Genomic DNA, 24,911 nt, shown 5'->3' with positions numbered 1-24,911 from the left:
CTACCTCCTGGGTTGATTCTTTGCCCTCTATTCAGATCATGCCCCCCTCCAATGGTTGCATAAAATGAAACAGCGACTCTTGGATTATCCAATGGTACCTGGCTCTCCAGCTGTTTCGGTTCCGGGCAATACATAGGTCAGGGTCTGCTAACGCTTGTGCTGATTTCCTCTCCCGGGGGCGGTGTCAGTCAAGCCGAAAGCACCGGGCTGAATTCAGGCTGTGGAGGAGTGTGGCAAGGCTCGGTTTGTGGGAGAGGTTCAGGGCAATCGGAGGACCACGCCTACTGGTTAAGTAGGCACATGCACCTGGAGTGCATCAATAATTAATCCAGGTATTTAAAGTGTGCTTTCTTCCCAGTATGTCGCTGTGACCGAGGTACAGATCTGGGAAATGGTACAAAAAAATTTCTGCAGCATTGAAGATCCCAAAAAACACAGTGGCCTCCATTATTCTTAAATGAAAGAAGGCTAGTCAAACTGAGCAATTGAGGGAGAATGGTCTTAGTCAGGGAGGTGACTAAGATCCCGATGGCCACTCTGACAGAGCTCCAGAATGCCTCGCTGGTGATGGGAGAACCTTCCAGAAGGGCAACCATCTCTGCAGCACTCCACCCATCAGGCATTTATGGTACAGTGGCCAGATGGAAGACCCTCTTCAGTAAAAAGCACATGACAGTCCGCTTGGAGTTTGCCAAAAGGCAAAGGGTGAAGGTTCACCTTCCAACAGGACAAGGACCCTAAGCACACAGCCAAGACAACACAGGAGTGGCTTCAGGACAAGTCTGTGAATGTCCTTCAGTGGCCCAGCCAGAGCTTGGACTTGAACCTGATCGAACATCTCTGGAGAGGCGTGAAATTAGCTGTGCAGCAATCGAACCTGACAGAGCTTGAAAGGATCTGCAGAGAACAATGGGAGAAATACCCCAAAGTAGTGTCATACCCAAGAAGACTCGAGGTTGTAATCGTTGCCAAGGGTGCCTCAACAAGTACTGAGTAAAGGGTCTGAATACTTATGTAAATGTGATATTTCAGTTTTATTATTTTTAATAAATTAGCAAAAATTTCTAAAAACCTTTTTTGCTTTGTCATTTTGGGGTACTGTGTGTAGAGTGATGAGAATAAAAATGAATTTAATCAATTTTATAATAAGGCTGTAACATAACAAAATATGGAAAAAGCGAAGGGGTCTGAATACTTTCCGAAGGCACTGTAATCTCAATATCCTAACATCGACGTTCCAGACACGTTATGCCAAATAGGGATGCACCGATATGAAAATTTGTTTGAAAAAAATGTTTCTTGTATGGGGATGGGAGGACATTAAAACTATGTTCAACCATCCACCACGTTTTGTTGATGTTCCAGCTTTTACATCACATTTGGTGCATGAAACCCTACTAAGCTACCAACGTGACAGTGTGAAATATCCTCATTATAACAATAAAGTATATAACTGAAATATTTTGCGCAGTAACACTGGACAATGAAATCTCATTTGTGTTCAGTGGACAGAGACAGATAATCAATGCTGTCGTTCTCCTCTTCTGACTTAGACCTAGCTGATATACTGTTTTCTTGACTATCAGCAAACATATGCCATAGCCATGCTCAGAAGTTCTCAAGAATAATGATATCTTCCAAAAAATTATGAAACATCGATAAAGTTTCACCAGGTGCAGTGTCTTTAACTGCAACCACAGAGTGATGTTTCACAACTTTCAGTTACGTTGAGCTAAAAAAACGCTATTCCAAAAGTAAAATTAGACATATTATACATTGTTAGAAAGCTTATTCTGTCACCTATTGGATACATCAATTCTCAATCAAGCCAGATTGTACTGCAAAGGGCGACAACACTAGTGTAAACAGCACGTGTGGTATTACGCACAGCTATTTTGGAAGGTACCCAGGTGTCACAAATGAGCGTATATTTCACAAACGGATTGTCCAAGACAATATATGATCACTCAGTAAGTAACCAATGGTAAGTTTGTATATTTATTCCATATTTAGTCCCAGTTATTGACAGCAGAATGACATGGTATCATTTTTGAAAAAATGTGTATTTTAGTGTTCAGTGAGCATCATTTTTCACAGCTGTACTGGCACATCGACTATTGTTGGCTTTATTTTGTTGCTATGACGGAATACACATTTTTAGTGGTGAAAGAATGTTTTTATGAATGCCCAGGTAGACCCTATTGTCCAGTGTGTCATGAGTGGGGTGTGTAGTGTAGTGTGCAGATAAGACTGCAGGGAGGGGGTGCTTGGTAAATGGACGACCAGCACGATAATGGTGGCGATTAGAAACTCCATCTTCGGCATAGCTGTCCTGAGTTGTCTACTAATAAAGCTAGGACATAGAGTTTGTGTTTTTCAACTCATAGTTTGGTTGCACGAGCACTGAATGTCTGAGTTGAGCAATCTCAGGACACCAGTGTCATGGCTACTATGGGATTGCACCAAGAAGTTAAAGGAACTTACCAGTAACCCTGTCTCACTAAGCTTTGCAGTAATAACAGGTGCCTGAGAACTTCGCCTGTAGCGCTGACCCTGGGACAGGCAGTAACACCAGAACTTTATCTACTAATTTCAATGAGAACAGCACAGTTTTCTGATCAAAATATAGAAGGGAGAGGAATTCCATCCTCCCAATATTTTCCCTGGGTTAAGCAGTAGGTTTTGTAGCATGGATTTCAAAGTCTGACTAAACGTTTCCAGCGCTCCACGAGACTCCAGATAATATATATGCTAGAAACTTTATGTTTAATGTTTAACTGCTTTGTGACAGTCGGGACATGAAATTACAACCCTGATCCGACTGAATGAATTTTGGTAACCCAAAAGTGGAACAGAACTTAATCAGAGCTTTTACAATAGCGTGAGCTTTAACCCTCTGGGGTCGAGAGCTCCGCCCCCTATTTGGATGATTAACTTCACGAGTTGTTATCATACAGACGCAACAAACATTGACAGAAACCTTTGACATTGACTTTCCAATGCACCCATTGACAAATGATATGAATTGTTTTAAAAGTTCGAAATTTGATTAATTAAACCATGTATGCTTCGTTAATCCTTGCTCATTACTATGTGAATTTCGTTCATCAGGAAGTCCGCCCAAATCGCATTCACATGTTAACAACATTATAACTACTCTCCATAGAAGGACAGTAGGGGAGGGGCGATGCGAGATCCATGTGAGAAATGCCAAGCCTGCGAAAGCAGGATAGAATGTCAAAGTGTAGCCTAATTCACTTCTTTTGAGGTAAACATTTCGTTTAATTTTGGAAAATGGTCCGTCCGGAAGCCGACATTGATGAAGAGCGGTGTCATTTCGAACAGCGAACTGATCCAGCTGAGGATCAACTCCATGAGTAAGTATATTTCTTATGATCATATTGGTAAATATGTGTACTGGATTGCAATCTCTGTGTTTGTACGAATATCCAGCAATATGCGCGTTTGTAAATTCCCACACTACGAACGATTCAAACTATTGCATCTCAGAATTATAGACTAGGCTCTCTGCGTCTGGTTGTGTGTTAGAAGTAGCAGGTAGACTGTATTTTTTTCGATCATATTCGTAATAAATAGCTCATGCCTGGCGTGTAGTGGCGTGGCTAGGATTCTAAAACTGATGTCCTTGCACAGTCGATATTAGCATACTCTAAGTAAGTTCGGGAAATAGCAATAAAATAACCACTTAGCTAAACAGACCTAGCCTAGTTCAGATTGAGGCATTGTTGTTGATGAGTTGCATGTAGTTTAGTTGGAATATCAGTGTTTATTTAGTTAAGCTAATGTGTTTTCGTTGATAGCTTGCATTATTTGTAAATGTGTGCTGTATTACATTCTCTGTGTGTTTGTAGGAATATTCACTAATATGCGCGCTTGTAAATTCCCACACTACGAATGATTCTAACCATTGCTTCTCAAAATTATAGGCTACCTCTCTGCGTCTGGTTGTGTTTGTTTGGTTCTTTGTTTGTATATGATGTCACATTTCATAAATTTTGTTTTCATTAGTTAGTGGTTTGTCCCTTTTTTGTAAAGCACATTTAATTTTCACCTGTTGAAAGAAATATGCTATATAAATAAAGTTTGATTTGATTTCACATTTCCTAACAATTTTGTTTTTATTATATTTGCAGAGATGTTGATCAGGAAACACGGCCTAGTTCACCACTAGCTAAGAGGCCAGGCAGACGTTGCAAGAGTACACCAGTCTCATCTCATCTTCCATGCAGTTTACTTCAATAAATGTTCTAAAATCAAAAGTTGTCTTTGTTTCTGTCTTCTAAATGGCTCACTGAGTCTTTGTCTTAGTGGTGGGGAGGCATGCGGCCAGGTGTGAATAGCCTACTTAGCTGGCAGGTATTCCTACCCAATGCATATTCATTACAGAAAGGCCATTTGCCCTCCCATTCTCACCTGGTGTTGAAAAATAGTAGTCACAACACTAACTTTTAGCAATTTATTTTATATTTCTCATTGGATTTGCTAAAATATTTTGTCATCTTTTGATACCCAAGACCTTGAAGAACACATTTCAGTGATCAAAAGTCTTATTCACAATTGTTTAGTGTGTTTTATTACAACATTCCTGTGCATGTTCAAAACTACTGTTTACAGTTTGTGTGTTTTTAGAGCAGTTTACAATCCACACATTATTACCTACTTACTGCTGCCATATTGTTGTAGCTGAGTTTGTGCTGAAAACAAAGATATGAAACACTTTGGAATCACTAAAGTTGATGAAATCTACATAAATGTCAGAGCATCGCACAATCACCAGTGTGCCTCATTTTACCCTTAGACCCCAGAGTGTTAATGAAATATGTTTCATACCAAATAGAATTTAATAAAACATAGTTACAGAAACTCAGGAAAAACTAACACAATGGAATGTCCTCTCTGGTAATCATCTCCTTTTCCCCATTTCCCCACTAATTGTTTTAACAGCAGCCTCCAAATGATGGGGGCCGAAATTCGAGATTTATGATTCGGCCAGGTTAATTTATGGCAATGCCGCCTAGACCAAACGCGGGATTTGGCTTAAAAGGAAGGGAGACAAAGCAATCGAGGAAGATCGTAACCGACTTCCCACACTGCGCAGACTCTGTGATTCGTGTGTAGCTAAACAGGCTGGGTAAGAACTTTTTACTCTGTATTTATGTTTTTAAACCTTATAATTGATTTTGAATTTGAAGCTAATGACCTACCTGCCTGTTAAATAAATTCTTTTTATTTTTAACTTGCGTGGTCTTCATGACTCTAATCCATTTTATCTTCTTTTCAGCCAAAATTCCGCTTAAATACTCAGGGGGACTAGGACCTACTGATCAGGGGTCTAGTACAGCGAACGTCTTTAGTGGGGTTTTCAAGTTAGATAGGCGACCACGATCTGCCCGCTAACGGGATTGGTGGTATTGGTTCTGGTGTTTTGGCTTAAGAGGACCCATGGGCGTTATACGCCGGTTCTTGTCAAATTCGCCTGAAGGAGCCCGATAGATACGCACCGTCCTGGGCTCATAACTATCGATGCACTATCCATGCAAGGAAGGCATGTATTATGGTGGTCAGCCTCCTACCCTCTGGATTCTTCACCAAACTGAGATTTAACAATAGTGCTAAACCCGGGAGCATATATTGAGGAATGATGGCACAAGATAGAGTCGAGTGTAACCACTCCCAAGTTCCACGTATAGTTAAACCCAAATTTTAAATTATAATTCAATATGGAGTCAGATCATCACGAGGGTAAAACCATAGTAACTGTTACGCTTACTTGCTGTGGTCATGGATATATTTGATGTGTTGTTCTGCTCATTTGTGAATATTCTGATGCTCCCATTGGAATATTGACAGTCTGGCGACAGATCAGATATATCTCTGATGACAGCATAGCCCCGTTTGCGAACGGAGAGTAACCAGAACGCTACTGCTCCGTTTCAGGCCAGTTTTAAGCGGGATATGAAGCAACGCCTTCATATCTAACCCGTGGCAACAGAACCAGTGCATTCTTAATTATAATTGTGCCCTGTTCTTACGAACAGAGGAAAAATAACTAACATCTCAGTTTTGAATCACACCAGCCAAGGGAAAACACGCGGTGCCTTCCCCTCCAGCTACAAACCCTCATTGGTCTAGGTGAGGTGTTTACATCTCCCATCTAGTTTACTGCACCTGTGCCATACAGCCTCTGCAGATGATCCATCCAGAATGCTGCTGCCTTATCGTCAGCCTTCCTAAGTTCTCACAAGTCACTTCCCCGTTGAGGCAACTCCACTGGCTACCGGGCGCTGCCAGGATCAGGTTCAATGTCCTGACCCTGGCCTACACTGCAGCCAGCAGGACAGCCTCCGCCTACCTACAGGACATGATTCAACCCTACAAACCAACTCAACCATTCTGCTCTGCTGCAGTAGGGCAACTCGCACACCCTGCCATCTGGGTGAATTGTTCTTCCTTGTCCCAACCATGGAGCTTCTCCACCCTAGCTCCCCAGTGGTGGACTGAACTCCCCATTCCTCTACGAACCACTTAGTCATTGCCCATCTTCCACTGTGACTACCTGGACAAACTATCCCTACTCTGCAGGGCACTCCCAATCTTTTTTTAACCTTTATTTACCCAGGGTAGGTTCGCTGAGCACGGATGCTCTTTTGCAGCAACGCCCTGCTTCACAGTCATACACATTCACACCTGGGAGCTGCCCAGTACAACCACAATCCTCTATTGTTGGCCACTGAGCAGCTCCACTGGAGGGAGAGAACATTATTTAGCCAATTAAATCAGGGGATGATTAGGTGGCAAGTTTTTGCGAGAGCCAGATCTGGGATTTCAGCCAGGACACCGGGGAACCCCCTACTCTTTGCGAATAGTGTCATGGGGTCTTTAATGACCACAGTGAGTCAGGACTTCGGTTTAACGTCTCATCTGAAAGACGGCATCTCCTACAGCACAGTGTCCCCGTCACTGCACTGGGGCATTGGGGTTTATTTGACCAGAGGGAAGATTTCCCCCTGCTAGCCCACCAACACCACTTCCAGCAGCAACTCAGTATTCCCTGGTGGTCTCCCATCCAAGTACTAACCAAGCCCACACTTGCTTAGCTTCAGCCAGTTGGCAGGAGCAGAGTGCGTGGTGGTATGGCTGCTGAATAATCTGGGATCGCTCTTATCATTTGAATTCTAATTTGTTCCTGTAGTACTTTCATGTTACACTTGTATCTCCGCCCAGCACTTACATTGCACTTGGATCGTTGCCTTGATGTTGTAGCTTGTCGTCATACCTCCTAGTTTTACTTACCATAACCTTCTGATCTAGCCTATGCTTACTGTGTGAACTGGACTTAATGTGTTCATGGCTATGAATAACTGTTACATAATGAATTTTGTACCTTATCAGACCTGTGTTCTGTAGTTGTTCCAACTACCTTTGGTATGCACTTATTGTACATCGCTTTGGTTAAAAGCAGCTGCCAAATAAATCTGCCAACATGTAATGTAATACATAATTTATTTATTAGTAACTTATTTTACAATTATTTCTTTGCTTGCAAGACACAAACTGAGTGAAAGCTGTAGTTTCATGATTTCTACTCACCGCAGTAGGTTTGGTGCCCATACTAATGCCAGGTTCCTAGCATGCATATTAGTTTGGGAACTGAAGGTGGCCATGTACACAAGGTGTTTGACGAGATATTCCAGAGTCCTGAGAAAAGAGAAAGTACATTCATTTCGATAACCATAGAATACAATTGCATCCAACATATTGTAAAAATATTCAGGTCCGGTATAATTGGCACGATTGATAAAGATTGGCCTCACAGTGGTTTCTCTAAGCAGTTTTGATCTTAACCAGCTACTCGGTTTTTCTAGAGCAGTGGTCTCCAACCCTGGTCCTGGAGAGCTACAGGGTCTGCTGGTTTTTGTTTTCACCTTAAAATCAGCACCCAATTGACACCCAAGAGACCAGGTGAGTTGAGTTAACTGTGTAATCAACTGCTCTAATTAATTCATGAAGTGCAGAGTCACTATGAAAACCAGAAGACCCTGTAGCTCTCCAGGACCAGGGTTGGAGACTAGAGGTTCTAGAGAGCCTGGTCAATGTAGTGTTGCACCCTTCTTCAAATGTATCCCTGAGCCATCGTGAGCTCCTGTCTTCCATGAATCTTTGCTTGAAATTCACTAACTGACTGAAGGACCTTACAAAAATATTGGAACAGTGAAACAAATTTTGTTGTTCTGGCTTTGTAGGTTAAAGTGCAGACTATCAGCTGTAATTTGAGGGTATTTGCATCCATATCAGGTGAATCATTTATATATGGTCCCATTTTAGGGGAGCAAAAGTAATGGGACAATTGGTTGCTGAGCTGTTTTTTGGCCAGCTGTGTGGCCAGCTTTGCGTAATTAGTTCATGCACAAGAAAGCTAGCTAGTGGATTCTAAGACTTTGCATTTTATGTCTGTTGCTGTTGTCTCTGAATACGAGGACCAAATAAGTGTCAATACCAGTAAAGTAGGCCATAATGAGGCTGCTAGCTTTAGTGGTCAAATTGTAAGATCAGCTAGCTAGCTGAGGAAGAGAGTAAAGATGAGCCCTAGCTACAAATAAGCATAGCAAAATACCTTAAGCACAAAAGTGGATTTCAGAAGAGAAAAGAGAAAATGTTGGATGGCTTTTTAAAAAAGCAATTGCCAAAAAGTCTGTCGGATCATAGACATATCAACAACCTTTCCTTGCTCAACTGCTGTTATTCAGGGCATGTTTTAAAACTGATATTGTGAACACACACTTCAGTCCCCTAACTTGCGAAAATGCTTATTGTACATTGTCCAGCAACCTTCAGTGAGGTGTGCATATACTGTGGTTATGATGTTGCCTGTCACAGTAGCAACACCAGAGCCCTGTTTAAATGAAGGAATCATTTTAAAATTAAAATTAATCAATGGGCTGGCTATAGGCTACTTTCTGTCAAGAGCGTCACAGTTCGAGAGCTGAAATTCTAGGAGAGAATTGCTGCTAATTTCGGAAATTAAGGCTCCTCGGATACCCGTCAAATGAGTGGGTAGATAATGTGCTTTCCAAGGGGATTTGTGTAGTGTTTTTGATGGTACCAGCCAGTTATAGTTTGATTTGGGCCACCGCTGTGCTTTTATTATTTTATTTTCAAATTTATATGGCAAGACAGCAGTGCTAAATTTCAAATCAGGATAACCGTAATCCACATGCATTTCTTAAAGGGTTAGTTCACATTAACGGGTTAGTTTTTGACCCAAGTCCGCTGAACTACTCACCACAAGTTTTATGATACATTGGGCTCAAGCTCTCCTAACTCATGTAACATTACCTCACTCTATTTGCCATTAGCTTGTTAGCCAAATAACATTGATATTGAACAACGGCTGTGTAAATATTATTATCAATAAGCAACACAAATGCCAGACCAATATCTGCGTTTATAGAACGCAATGTATTTTTCCCACCGTTTCTTATTTGTGTACAAAATGCAGAATCCTACATTAACATGACCTTTGAGTCTGATATTAACCTCTTGACCACAAGCCCATAAAAAAAGCCCCCCCCCCCCCCCCCCCCCCCCCCCCATCCCCCAAATCACAGCGGTCTAGATCCAGGACTGTCTGGGATAGATGTTTGTTTCAGTGTCCAGATGGATTCCTGTTATTATTTCATATAAGTAGTAATTGGGTCATGGTCCTGGATATTTAGATATTTACGTCCATATTTACTAAGGATTTGCAGGGCTTTTATAAATGTTAACGAGTAAAATATATTCACTAAGTGGCCTCACTGGAGGTTGCGCTGGTAAAATGAGAGAAAAGACCGCAAAAATATGGGAGGACAGAAAGGAAGTTTATGCATATGACCTGCTACAGATGATTTATCATGGCTGGTGGCCCTTGCGGCAAAGGTAATTGCGTCTGCTTTTTATTGCCTGCGAAAAGCATGTGTTAACTCATTTCCAGCACAAAATCAGAATGGCCATTCTTAAGAGGAGACATTAGCAGCGTGTTAGAGTAGGGGAGAGAAATGTAACAGTTTTTGGATTTATTTGAGTCCGATACAATTAAAACCTAGGTACATGCAGTTTGATGTTACATTCATATCACCTAGTCCGTATGATTGAATCAGAGGTGTGGAATAACTGCAGCAGTAAATAAAAATGCCCTATAATGTGCATACTCAGGTTTTTTTCAGCACATAATAATATTAAATGTAATGTAAAGGTAACAGTTTGCTAAGAAGTACCTGGAAAAAGGTATTGTTGACAGATGAGACCAAGTTTCACTTGTATTAGTGATGGAAAGAGCAATCTGCTCAAGTTCAATTAAATGCCTCCAGACTCATTGGATGGCGCTTCATCCTACAGCAAGATAATGATCCCAAACGTACTGCTGAAGCAACACACGATTGTTTTTCAAAGCAAAAAACTCAACTGGCCATGTCATTCGCCTAATCTGAATCTAACCGAACATGCATTTCATATGTTGAAAAGAAAACTTAAGGCAAGTATCCCCCAAAACCAGCAGGAGCTGAAGATAGCTGCATTATAGACCTGGCAGGGCATCACCGGGGAAGATACTCAGCACCTGGTGATGTCTAATGGTCACAGACTTCAAGCAGTCATGCATGTAAAGGATATGCGACAAAGCACAAAACATTTACATCACATTACTATTTCCAAAATTATGGTGCCCTGAAATGGGGGGCTATGTATACGAAGTGCTGTAATGAAATCAAACTGTATAAAACACCATCAAATAAAATCTGAAAGTGCACTTCAACCAACCTTTTGAAAACAAATCTAAAATTGTGGAGTATAGAGCCAAATCAATATATACAGTGAGCTCCCATATATTGTGTTGTCTAGCAAGAGAAACCCTTGTAAAACTGGACCACAAGTACAGGAGGAACGCAGTACAACTAGAGAGAAACCGCTTCACCTGACTACAGTGAAACAGCAACTAAGATCTGCTGGTCTAAAAGGATGTGTATCTGTGGAAAAAGCCTGTTCCTATGTGCTGTTAACAAGAAGAAAAGACTCCAGTGGGCAAAGCACCATCCGCCCTGGACCAAACAGAGTGTGAAAAGGCAGATGCACTGTGTTGTGTTAGTTTCAGAGCCTTGGAGAAGAAGACTTTTCCTCTTTATATTTTGGTGTTGGTTCCTTGGTTGAGCACTTTTAGCTTGTTTCCTTTGTCCTGTGATGTAGAAACTGAAAGAGGGTAACACTTTGTAAGCATCCAAGTAAAAAAAAATAAAGAACTTGTTAAAATTCTGTGATTTCAATTGTGGTTGGAAAGAAAATCTGCATACACCTTGGCACTACATCACTACTACAATAAATGGACACTAAGAATAAAGGGAAAATCAGTTGATACAATATATAAATATGTAGACAGTTTTGCCATTAATTGCATGGTGCATCGGTAGGGAGGGACAGAAACAGCCCATAGATAAGACAGGAATTCTAGCGAGCGTTGGTTGGTTATCAATCCAATATACTGTTAAGACTGTAAACAAACTATGTGCATAAGTATCGCCCACCGGCAATTGTGGTGCTGTCAAGCAATTCAACCACAAATGTTTTCAAAACGAAACTCAAGCACTGAAGCTAACTAGTTTTATTTGTGATAAAATCACTGTTGTGTTCTCATGCCTCGCAAGTTCAGCTTTGAACATTTTTCTGTAAATTGTCTTCTTTAAATTCTTCAATGTAAAGTGTTCCGATACTTTGAAGATTTGGGTCGCACGTGAGTTTCCGCCAGTAGAGCTGCCACCTCCATCCTCGCCATCTTTCAAGTGTGTTTCCACTCTCTTGAGGAAGTAACAAAGTGACTACGCGGTCAACATGCAAGACATGTGTTCCACAGTCTATAGATCTGTCCAGACCAGCGCAATTCAGGCTATTAAGCTGTAAATAGGACACAACCATATACTTTGGTTACACAGTCCTACTGAACTTAAAAAAATTGATCCAACTAATCGATAAAGAAAATTGTTACCAACAAATTTCTATTGTCGGTATTGTCAACGTCATCGATTAGTTGTTGCAGCCCGAAAAGCAACCGCTGGATTCAGAAAATAAAATTTTTTACTTAATCCTTGCTTGTCACCAGCTTTTAACCTCTTAGCGCAAAGCCCCTATTGGTCGGCACGCCGGCATGCCCAGATTACTGAACTCAGACATTCAGTGCTACTGCAACCAAAGTACGAGTTAAAAACAGAAACGCGTTATTTTAGTTTCTTAAGTAGACGATACACTACAACTATGCCGAATACGGAGTTTCGCAGCGCCACCATTGTCGCTCTGGTCGTTCATTTAACACGCCCCCCTCCCTGCAGTTTCATCTACAACTACAGCCCCCACCCATGACATAATGGACAACATTGTCTATCTTGGCATTCATAAAAATATTCTTTCACCACTAAAAAATCGTATTCCATCATAGCAACAAGATAAACCCGACAATAGCCCTAAGATATGCCAAGACAGCAGTGAAAACGCTGCTCATGAATAACGAAATAAAAAAAGTTTTAAAAAATGATGTCATTCTACAGTCAATATCTGGGATTAAATCTTGAATAAATATACGGTTGGTTTGCGATGTCCCTTTTGAGACTGAGTGGTCATAAATTGTCTTGGACAAATCCGTTTGTGAAATATACGCGCATTTGTGATGCCTGGGTATCTTCCAAAATAGCTGTGCGTAATACCACACGTGTTGTTTGCGGCGTTGTCACCCGTTTTATTACAGTCTGGCTTGAGTAACAATTCATTTATTTAGTAGGTGAGAGTATAAGCTTTCTAACGATGTATAACATGTCTAATTTTGCTTTTGGAATAGCATTTTATAGGTCAGCGTAACTGGAAATTTTCTTATCATGGCATTCAATTACGTATTCACTCAGTGGTAGCAGTAAAACAAAGACGCTGCTAACGAAACATATTTTTCGGAATTTCTTGGAAAATACTATTATTGTTGAGGACTTCTGAGCATAGCTAAGCCATATGTTTGCTGATAGACCTAGCTGACATCGTTTTCTGGTGCAAGACAGGAGCGGATAGAACTATATAATTGATTTCCTGTCTCTGTCTCTATCTACTGAAAACAGATAAAATTTCATCATTGCTATGTAAGTATTACTGCACAAAGTACTTCAGTTATATACGTTATTTTTGAAATTGAGTGTCTTTAAATAGGTTAGTGGTATTATATAATGTGGATATTTCACATTATAATGTAAGTGTTAGTTAGTAGTGTAATAGTTTTTGTGAAGCATGCAACAATGATGACGTGAGAGCTGGAGCATTGCCAAAACGTGGTGGGCGGTTGAAAATTGTTTTCATGTCGTCCCATCCCCATACAAGAAACCATACGAGAGTACAAAGTATAGAAATACATACAAGAGTTAATTATTACACATGTAGGTACTGTACCGCATTGTGTGACAATATTTTTGTATTATTTTTTAACCTGATAGCAATGTTCCATCTCATTTATATGATTTATAATGGACAAAAAGCATTTTATTCATTTTTGGAGAGATTTTGGATACGTTTCTGGACCCATAGATATTTTAGACCACTGTACTGATGGAAAGCTTGTAATTCCCACTTGAAAATGATGCAACAGTGAGTTTCCTGAGACAAAACAGTTGATTTGCAGTGAAATACATGAATATGTTATGATTTACAGCAATGCATAATTTAGACATTTTGGATAGATTTGGAGATGCTGGGTACACTGCTTAGTTTTTGCTTCATACATCTATAGTAGTTCTACATATCCACCCTTACATTTTATGAACTTGTGGTCAAGACGTTTTTGATCCAGCACATGTATAGTTTAACCTGCTGTATATATGCAATCTCTCAGTATTTCATTGCAAACTAAAAAAGTGCAAATTCATTTTTGATTTTTTGTCTAGACAATTGCATTTGTGGCACTTTATTTCTTCCAAAATTATGAATATTAACTAATCTGCGTTAATATTGTAAATTGTACAAATATCCTGCTTCATTTAAGCCATGTTTCAAGTCTCTGTGGTGTTCACATCTGGAGTTGTAAGGCTTTAATAAGGTACCCCTAAATGGGCAAGGATTGGCAAGATTTGGCTTGTGCGCTAAGGGGTTCATTACCCACAGGACCTACGTCCATTAAGTTGTTTTGTTTCCAGCTGAATGTAGTGTTGTGTCAAGGTGTCAGTCTAAGGATGTAACTCTGTCTTTTGTCCCTCTTCGAAGAAAGGTGTCGAACAGTATGTTCATTAGGAAGTTCTCTGTATGGACCTATGTGCTTGTTGTGAGGGTGCGCTTATGGGTGATTGTTAGAGTCTACGTCTGGAATACTCCTCTGACAAGTGAGGACAGGGTCCGAAGGCCATTTTTGTGAGTGGGACGCTCAGTGATGGGATACTGATGCAGCACACCAACCTCCCCTTAACCCTCAGTGAACTGATCCAGCTGAGGATCAACTTCATGAGTAAGTATATTTCTTATGATCATATTGGTAAATATGTGTACTGTATTGCAACGTATGTCTGTGTTTGTAGGAATATCCAGCAATATGCGCGTTTGTAAATTCCCACACTACGAACGATTCAAACTATTGCATCTCAAAATTATAGGCTAGGCTCTCTGCGTCTGGTTGTGTTAGAAGTAGCAGGTAGACTGTATTTTTTCCGATCATATTGGTAGTAAATAGCCCATGCCTGGCGTGAAGTGGCGTGGCTAGGATTCTAAAACTGATGTCCTCGCACAATCGATATTAGCATACTGTAAGTAAATTCGGGAAATAGCAATAAAATAACCACTTAGCTAAACAGACCTAGCCTACTTTAGATTGAGGCATTGTTATTGATGAGTTGCGTGTAGTTGAGCAGGAATATCAATGTTTATTAAGTTTAGCTAATGTTGTTTTGTTGATAGCTTGCATCATGTGTAAATGTGTGCTGTATTACATTCTCTCTGTGTTTGTAGGAATATTCACTAATATGCGCGCGTGTAAATTCCCACACTACGAACGATTCTAACCATTGCTTCTTAAAATTATAGGCTACCTCTCTGCGTCTGGTTGTGTTTGTTTGGTTCTTTGTTTGTATATGATGTCACATTTCATAAATTTTGTTTTCATTAGTTAGTGGTTTGTCCCTTTTTTGTAAAGCACATTTAATTTTCACCTGAAGGAAATGTGCTATATAAATAAAGTTTGATTTGATTAATAATAATAATAATAATAATAATAATAATAATAATAATAATTAATAAATGTTCTAAAATCAAAAGATGTCTTTGTTTATGTCTTCTAAATGGCTCACTGAGTCTTTGTCTTAGTGGTGGGGAGGCATGCGGCCAGGTGTGAATAGCCTACTTAGCTGGCAGGTATTCCTACCCAATGCATATTCATTACGGAAAGGCCATTTGCCCTCCCATTCGCACCTGGTGTTGAAAAATAGTAGTCACAACACTTTTAGCAAATTATTTTATATTTCTCATTGGATTTGCTAAAATATTTTGTCATCTTTTGATACCCAAGACCTTGAAGAACACATTTCAGTGACCAAAAGTCTTTTTGTCACAATTGTTTAGTGTGTTTTATTACAACATTCCTGTGCATGTTCAAAACTACTGTTTACAGTTTGTGTGTTTTTAGAGAAGTTTACAATCCACACATGATTATGACCTACTTACTGCTGCCATATTATTGTAGCTGAGTTTGTGCTGAAAACAAAGATATGAAACACTTTGGAATCACTGTATGTAAAGTTGATGAAATTTACATAAATGTCAGAGCATCGCACAATCACCAGTGTGCCTCATTTTACCCTTAGACCCCAGAGGGTTAAAAGATCCTCAGTTGCTGTTGTGCTTCCCTCCCTGAGACACCCCTTGGTTTTTGGTTGGCGTTTGGCTTGTGTTTCTACACAAGCCACTGTTAGTTTAGGTTCTGTTCTTATGTTATTTCTCTTTCCTTTAATAAATTGTTTGTTAATTGGCTTAGTCGTGTGCGTCTCCCTCTTTTGTCATGGCCGTGTGGCCCGGTTTGTGACAGTCTGTTGTTTTACATTTCATCTCTTGGTCTTTTGGTCTATTCTGCTGTCTTTTGGTTTCTGGATTTTGGATTACTTTGGGACAAAAGCTGTAGTTCTGCTTTCATTCATTTCTTGTGTGACTGTCCATGTCTGTAACCTTTGTTAATTGTTTTAAGGTAGTTGAACCTTTAGATTAGATGTTAATATTTGTTGTAACCTAATAAATTTCTTAATTTTCATTTGTTGTGAGTTGTACATTTTGATAAAGGTTGATCCAAACTGTTTGCTCCACTATCAATGAATTTGGCGATTTGATTGATAATTAATATCTTTGATAATAATTACCAAATCAATATATTTTAAGTGAGGTTTTTAGCGATTGATGCACTTGTGTTCAGTATTCAGAGTGCTGGACATCAAGCAAGGATTTTCATGGTTAAGACTGCTGGGTTCAGAAAATTAAACGCATTTCAATTAATCCTCACCTTGCTGACAGTGCGCACTTGTATATATGATCATTTCGTGTTTGCATCCGTTGTTTTTACGGGTTGATATACGTAAAATGACCAATGGGGCGACGTATTCTTTATGGGCTTGGAGCATTTGTGGCAGGAAGGAGAAGGAGAAATTGCAAAATCCCCTTAGTTTGTGGCTTTATTGTGTGGAGTTGTTTATGTACTCTGTCTGTTGTAATGGGTCAGAATGTACAGAAATTAATGTATTTAAGGGCTGTGAGTCTGGGGCTGTTGCGGTTATTTCTGTGGGGAACCCTGAAAAGTGCCGAACTCTCGGTGCTGTATAGGTATGGGGCATGCCCCGCCAAGGCGTAATTTGGCTGGATGGCATACCTGCCAATTTTCAATTTTTCAAATTCAATTTTCTCTTTCAAATCTTGCTCCCTTTTCATTTTTTTAGACAGCTTGTCAAAAAATATGTAAAAGGAACAAGATTTGAAAGAGAAAATTGAACAAGAAAAATTGAAAATTGAACAAGAGAAATAGGATTTGAGTGCAAAAATTGGACTTGAAATTTTTAAACTTGATCTAGACAGAATATAGCTAACTTGGCTTTAGAGTGTGAAAAATTAAAAGAACAAAGCACTTTAAGACAATATTTTCTTGATCGCCCTGGGCTTGATGCTTCTGTACTTAATTCCTTAGATGGGAATTCTGGCTCTCATTTTGACACACATAATCTGCGCCTGGTCCCAAAGTTCTCTGAAAAGGACCCAGATACCTTTTTTTGTGCAGTTTAAGCAGCTTGCTAATGATCGCAGTTAGCCTGAGGATGAGCATCAGGGCCTGCCCGACACGTAAGCGAACTAAGCGCCTGCTTAGGGCCCCCGTGGCCACCAGAGGGCCCCCAAGAGCGCTTGAAATGTCCCACGAGAGTTTGAAATGTTTATATATATATATATATATATATATAATATTATGTCAAAGGTAATCATACAAAAATGCAATATTATGTTAACGGGCTGGCTAGCTAATACTACTGGTTTAATCAATTCCCGCTGCCTCTGTCAGAGCTGGTGTCACGTTCATGCGCACTGTAAAGGACGTCAACACTGCATTTTGATGCAAGCACACTCAGTCAGACTAACATTAGGTTACAGTCCTCTCCTCTGCGTCGATGGAAAAAACTGCAAAAAAGTAATGTCGCAAAAAAGGACATGGGCTATCCTTCTGGAGCAGAGAAAAGAAAGAAGAAAACAGAAGCTAGTTAGTTAACAACATAGCCTAAATAGCAAGCTAGCTAACTGGCTAGCTAGAAAAATTTCGATTTTAATGGGGGGAATCTAGCTAATGTGTTAGATTAAAACTCCAGAGGAATTTCGATTTTAACTGGTAGATAGCTAGCTATTCATAGTTGGTTTGAAATAAAAGCATTCTAACGTTTTCGTGTTTGTATACTGAGCTTAATGCTGATAACAGCATAACATTATTTAACACTAGCATTTTGTGATTATTGGTAAAATATTCCACTATCAATCTGGCTTAATTAGCTAGTTATATAGGTTTTTTCTTCTGTGTAAAAATAACTTGTTGCTGGGTATATATTTCTGTAATGAAAATAAGCTTCTGTTCCATAAACTTGGTACTGACAACATAATTTACATTACCATTTTGGGGTCTTTGCTTTTATATTCCAATATCATTATGCCTTAATTAGCTAGTTATAGATTAAGAGTTGTTGTTTTATGTGTACAAATTGCTTGCTGCTGTGTATAACAATTTATGTTGGTAAAATAAACTAATTCTATTCCGTCAACCATGTACTCATACTATATGTATGATGTAAGCAACACAGCTACAACTAATAAAATTGATAATGGGTGTGTTAGATTTACAGTAGGTGTGCGAATGATCAAGCATTGACAATAGTCAATAGTATTGGCAGCGCAGAGGCGGTGGGGGGCCCCCAAATCAAATTCTGCTTAGGGTCCCATAAAGGCTTGGGCTTGGCCCTGATGAGCATATTATTATGTTGCAGTCAGCCTTGGTCGGTAAGGGGCAAGTGGCATATTCTGCCCTTACTCCTGATCAAACACTGTCATACAACACAGTTAAGGATGCAATTCTTAAAATTTATGAAATGGTACCTGAAGCACATTGTTTGAAATTCAGGACATGGAAGCATGGTGAAGGCAAGACCCATGTTGAATTTGCCAGAGAGATGTTGCTCCATTTTTCATGCACGTGTAATGCAACAGGGACCAATACATATGAAAAGCTGGGAGAAAATCCAAATCAGGAAAAATCTGTTTATTAAAAGGACAAATGCCACTCACTCTGGAACCTGCCTGGTTGTTTACTGGTGTTACAGACAGTGGGTAAGCAGTGGCAACAAGGTCAGGGATGTCGTATATTGTCATGGTTTTTCCTGGGTTATTGATCATCCATGCAGCAGAGGCTGTGTTGATGTTTTTCTTCTAGGGCCCAAACACTGTCCTGTCCAGTGGATGCAGACGATGGGAGCAATGTGGTGGAAATGACAGCAGGACAATGCCATTCCGTTTTGCATAATCAAGCCCTTCGATAGACAGGTGAGACCCATGATTATCCAGAAGAAGCAAGCATGGATTTTGAATAGTGCACTTAGTGTGGGGAAACAAAATGTTGTAAGAATTCCAGCAAATGCTCCTCCTTCATCCAGTCACTTACATTGGCTGATCCTCTGCTACCAATTGGAGCGTTGTTAAGGAAGTGATCCTTAAAGTTTACTCTTGGGAAGATGAAAAATGGTGGAATACTGTTCCCTGAAGCAGAAACAGCACAGGCCAATGTGACAAGGGTGCCCCTCTCTGCTGAGGTAATTGACCTAACCTTCTTGAAACCTCTGCGTGCAACTACCTTGTTTGGCTTGTGCACAGTAGTTATGCCAGTCTCGTCCATATTCCATATTTCATATGGCTGGAATTTATGTCTTTTCATGACTTCCTCCAGGTTGTTGAAGAATTGTTCAACATTTTCTTTATTAAAGCTAGTGGCATGTGCCAGACTGGTTGCTTCAGGTGTGCGGATAGACAGGGCTGGATGGCGTTTGAGAAAAGCGGTAAACCAGTCAGGACCTGCACGGTTCTTCTCACACCATGACTGTGGAACAGGCAGCTTGAGAGCCACTGCGTACTGATATGCAAGGCCACGGACGTCTTTGGGTGAGAAGCCAAAGTAAATGTCAGATGCTTTAATTACATAATTCACCAATTCCATTTCCTGGTTTTTGTCAAATATAAGCCTGTTTCTTATGTACCCAACATGCTTGGAGGGAAAAGGATGAACACCCTTTATGTCTCTCTCACTGAACTTTTGGCAGTATCTTACAAGTGTGCGATAATTAGGGGTCCAAGCAGCGAAGCTGGTGGAACCCTATTGTATTTGTTAGGATTATTAGGGGTCCAAGCAGCGAAGTTGTTAGGATTATTATTATTCTTATTTTTCTCCACTAAAAGTGTCTGAGGCTCAGCAACCATAAGTCCTAGAGCAACCAAATTTGGCAGGTGGGTTCCTATGGCCCCCCACTACTCAGGCACCAAAAATCACCTATGTCGGCCAGATGGTGGCACTATAACAAAGGGTCATGCGTAAAAGGCCATAACTCCCACACCATAAGTTAGATCAACACAAAACTTCATCGACCTATGCAGCTGAACGTGCTCTACAACTTTGCCATTGGGACCACCTGTGTCCGCCATATTGTTTGCCCGCCATTTTGACTTTTTATTTGGGGCGTGGAAGTTTTCTCCACTAAAATGTCTGAGGCTCAGCAACCATAAGTTATACACCAACCAAATTTGGTGGGTGGGTTCCTATGGCCCCCCACTACTCAGGCACTACAAATCACCTATGTCGGCCAGATGGTGGCGCTATAACAAAAGGGTCATGTTTAAAAGGTCATAACTCCCACACCGTAAGTCAGATCAACACAAAACTTAATCGACCGATGCATCTGAATGTGCTCTACAACCTTGCCATGGGAGCACCTATGTCCGCCATATTGTTTGCCCGCTGTGGTGGGGTGGGCGTGGTTTGAGCGTCGGCTGCAGAGAGAGAGAGAGTGAGAGGAGCGGCTCTCGGATCCTTCGTCACAACTGTCAGGTGGAGGTAATCAGCGCCGATAATTATCAATTGTTTAATTGTGCTGATTGCCTCTGCTTGTTTTCAACAGTGAGCCTGGGGTTTTTAACAGCGGAGACCAGGAGTCTTCGGGAGCGGACGCCGGAGAGAAGAACGAAGTGCACAGTGTTAAAAGAAACAAAAGAAAAACCCTGTGTTACGTTGTTTCCAAAAAAGCCGTGGGCTTTAATAAAAGAGCACGGAAGTGCTAAAAACCCAAACGGTTGTCTCACGTGAGTGTGTTGGAAGGCAGGAGGGGTGGCACTCACTTGCCACACCCGCCATTTGGACTTTTTTATTAGGTGGTGTGCGGAAGAGCTGGAGTTCCAAATTTAAGTGTTACGACATCTAGTAAACTTCTTTACGGCAAGCGACATCCATGGCGAATATAAACAAAAGACGCAATTTATGCTGTAGATTGCCAGTGTCTAAATAAATAATATGGTACTCCGAGCGCAGATAGCAGGGGTGGCGAGTTGATATTTCGTTATTTGCTACTAAAAGTTTGTTAGTAAAAGCTTTTTGAGAGGATGAATCATTACTTTTCTTTGGCATGGATCCATTTGAAGACGATATCAGGTGAGTTCGTTTAGTCTTTGAATCCGTCATTATGCTGAGAGAAATTGTATTCTCAATTTAATCTCTAAATTGACTGTAAGCTTAGGGTTGTAACTAGGTAGTTGTTTCGTAGGTGACTTAGTTAACGCACTCGTCTCAACTATTGCTTGTATTTTTGCATAGACTGCAAAACTGTGTTAGTGTTAATCAGTTTAACCTTCAGGGTCCAAGTTGAACTATGCGGTTGTTCCCTGCACTTGGAACGGTACTTCTTTCTCGGGTTTTCGACACACTTGTTCCTGATTATGATTATACACTTTGTTGTACGTCGCTCTGGATAAGAGCGTCTGCCAAATGCCTGTAATGTAATGTAATATTCCGTAGCAACAAGATAAACCCGACATTAGCCCTAAAATATGCCAATACAGCAGTGAAAACGCTGCTCACTGAATAATGAAATAAACGAGACATAGTTTTTTTTAAATTATACCATGTCATTCTACAGTCAATATCTGAGAATAAACGTTGAATAAATATACAATCTTACCACTGGTTTTACGCGTAGAGATGTCCCTTTTGCGACTGAGTGGTCATATATTGTCTTGGACAATCCGTTTGTGAAATATACGCGCATTTGTGATGCCTGGGTCGGCTACCTTCAAAAATAGCTGTGCATAATACCACACCTGTTGCTTACGGCGTTGTCGCCCTTTTTAGTACAATTTGGCTTGATTGACAATTAATTTATTCAGTAGGTGAGAGTATAAGCTTTCTAACGATGTATAACATGTCTGATTTTTCTTTTGGAATAGCGTTTTATAGGTCAGCGTAACCAAAAATTTTCTTATATTCCAGTGTCTAAATAAATATAATGGTAGGCTGCTCTGCGCGCAGGTCGCGAGTTGATATTTCGTCTTTTGTTTTGTTTTTTCTCAATGTCGTATTTATTATTTGAAATGTGTATTTATGTGTTATTATTCTATCTGTCTCTGAGGCGCTCTGAAATATGCATTCTCTGCTAAGATGAGCAATGGATTGGAATATGTGTCTGACGTAGTGTTGCACGGTATTCCGAAACTTCAGCACTTTTTCGGTACTTAAAAAAGAGAAACGGTTCGGTATTACAATTTTCCGACGTTCGGTACTTTTGTGTCAAATGTAAAAGCCAGAGAAACGTGTCTCTACTGATTTAGAGGATGAAAAGTGTAATTTGTCAGAATCTTCGCTAGATGGCAGTAGCAACTAAGGTTGCCAAGTGAGGTGACTTGCGCTGGTGCACTCAGCTCCTTGATACAGTGCAAGCTTCGACTCAGTTCACTTCAGTAGCAATAGGTGTTCCAATTTGGAAATATTTGATTATAGATAGATGCTGTATTGTTATTAAAATATGCTGTTTTTAAATCTATTTAAAGGTGAAAGACCTGTTTGAAAGATTATTTAGTTTACAACTGTTTAATTTTTGAAATATATTTAATATATTTTTCTATTGTTTAGTGTTGTAACACTGTAGGCCTATGCTTATTAATATGTTGAAGAGGCTTCAACTTAAAGGTTGTTAATAAACCATGAATTCGAAAATGAGGTCAACCCTTGTGGACATTACGTTTCTGATCTATTAAGGTAATTTCAGTATCGTTAGGTACCGAGTATCGAATCAGCATCATTTAAGTTTCAAGTATCATTTCAGTATTGAGTATCGTGATACTAAACCTGGTATCAGTATCAAAGTCAAAATTTTGGTATCGTGACAACACTAGTGTGACTCCTTTTTTAGTTGCGGCGCAGAAGCCAGAGACTCTAAAAAAATATGGACAAAGCTACTGTGACGTCACCCATTGACTCTCCATGGGTCTCTAAAACACGTTTTGAAGCTCAATGGCGGGCGCGGCCATGTTGTCGATTTGGAGCCAAAACCATAGAGTTAAGCGGTTCTGTGATTTTACAATGTGATAGACAGTCCGGTGCGGAAAAACCCATCAACCTCAACGAACGATTGCAGAATGAACTTGAGGCTAGCTGACTGTCTGCCGTTATGTTTTGAAATATATTATCAACTGTTTACGGAGTTTAATTTCCATCCGTGACTGTACTGTGTCATGTAATCACGTTATATGTATGACATTAATAATACAATTATGTTCAGTTATCTTCAATTTATGTTTCTCAGCAAAATGAATATGCTTAGCTAGCATATCAGCTTGCCAGTGAGCTAGGTAGGCTGTCCGTGGTTAGCTCACGCATAAGCAATATGAACCACAGGGGAAGAACATCGACTACCCTGATGGTAAATCAATCAGAGATGTGTAGGCTACTGGTGATTTGACTAGGCTAATTTTCGTATAACTGTCTGGTAGACCTGCTGTTAACCGAGCAAGTTATCGTCATAGGTTTTCGCCACAGTCAGTTAATGAGCCAGTAACTGCTACTACTCCATCGCTGTTTGTGGTGTTCACTTACTGGGTGACGCTAGCTGACCGATCACTTTTTACCGAATAAAAATTAACACTGTCAGCGGTGATTAACAAATCTACCAAGTATTTTAATAACTTATCTGCAGGCGTGTAAATATGACAACACACTTTGTACAGCAAGTTTTCCACCTGGTGCATGAAGACAAAAATAATGTACATTGAATTTCTAATTATTATTAGGCTATTATTTTTTTTGTTTCTTGTCGATCATCAAAACCAATGGAGAAAAGCCAATATACGCAAGGAGCCCCCAGGACCGATTCTGAGAACAACTGTCTTAAATGCTCTTGTTGGTCTCTTAAATGCTAAGAATATGTTCCTTTCTAAATGCCAGTCTTACAAAGATGGTTAATTTCGTTAAATTCTGTGTGTGTGCTTTCATCGTGTGTTGTAGCCTGTTATCCACCAAGTAAACCGTAAGACTCTTAATTCGCTTCGTGAAACTGAAAATTTAGCAGTGTTTATCCCAAAATCGGGATTATAGTAGCTTTGTCACATGCGTGAAGCATGGCCCAGGTAGACATTTACAGAATGTACACGACTGACAAGCCGTCAAACACGTTTGACAGATTGAATATTTGCCGGTTAGGGTTAGCTAGCTAGTCAAATGGCTTGGTAGCCGAAGTTGCGAACTGTTTTAGCATAGGCTACTGGACTACCAAATATAGCAAGCTGATTACGCTTTCTGCCAACTAATTATTTGGTTAAGTAGGCTAAAGGAAATAGTAAAAATGACTCGGCTACCGAAAAACTTCAGAGGACGATTATTTTATGGTCGTCTAGTGCAGGTGTAAATAGCACACCCCATAATGAAATCACTACGAAATGGGATGCCTGCATTTTCTGACTTCGCACAGGTGGACCGTAGTCGGAGCCACAATGTCAAGGCCAAGAGGCGCCACCTCCCACCCCAGTGACCATAGACTGTAGCCCCTACTGTAGCTTAGTCCTCCGCAGTAATCAGAAAGTGACGCAAACTGTACCTCATTGGTCCACAACAAATATTATAACAGTGCCCAAATGACACAATAAATCATGAAATCGACCCATGGACAGTCATAAGACGAATAAAATACACATGTTGTGACTATTTGTATTCATGAGAAAAAATGATTGACTTTGTATTTTGACCGCATTTGTACCGTAGACTTACATGGCAACCGGATATGAAAACAGCTATACTGGAGCCAACTGTAGTGGCG

General features: G+C 40.2%; 1 protein-coding gene across 2 annotated transcripts in view; it reads right to left on the bottom strand.

Moving 5' to 3' along the window:
• LOC118235584 (rho GTPase-activating protein 31-like) overlaps nucleotides 1-24,911 on the bottom strand; it is a 221,010-nt gene that overhangs the window by 96,443 nt on the left and 99,656 nt on the right. For both annotated transcript variants that reach the window (XM_035433061.1, XM_035433062.1), the window contains exon 5: nucleotides 7,612-7,719. In XM_035433061.1, coding sequence (XP_035288952.1) covers nucleotides 7,612-7,719 — 108 coding nt within the window. The remainder of the gene's footprint in view (nucleotides 1-7,611; nucleotides 7,720-24,911) is intronic.

This window comes from Anguilla anguilla, chromosome 9 (genome assembly GCF_013347855.1).
Source record: "Anguilla anguilla isolate fAngAng1 chromosome 9, fAngAng1.pri, whole genome shotgun sequence".
In the NCBI taxonomy this organism is placed as follows: domain Eukaryota; kingdom Metazoa; phylum Chordata; class Actinopteri; order Anguilliformes; family Anguillidae; genus Anguilla; species Anguilla anguilla.
Note: the sequence above shows the minus strand (reverse complement) of the source record. Positions and strands in the feature narration are given on the sequence as shown.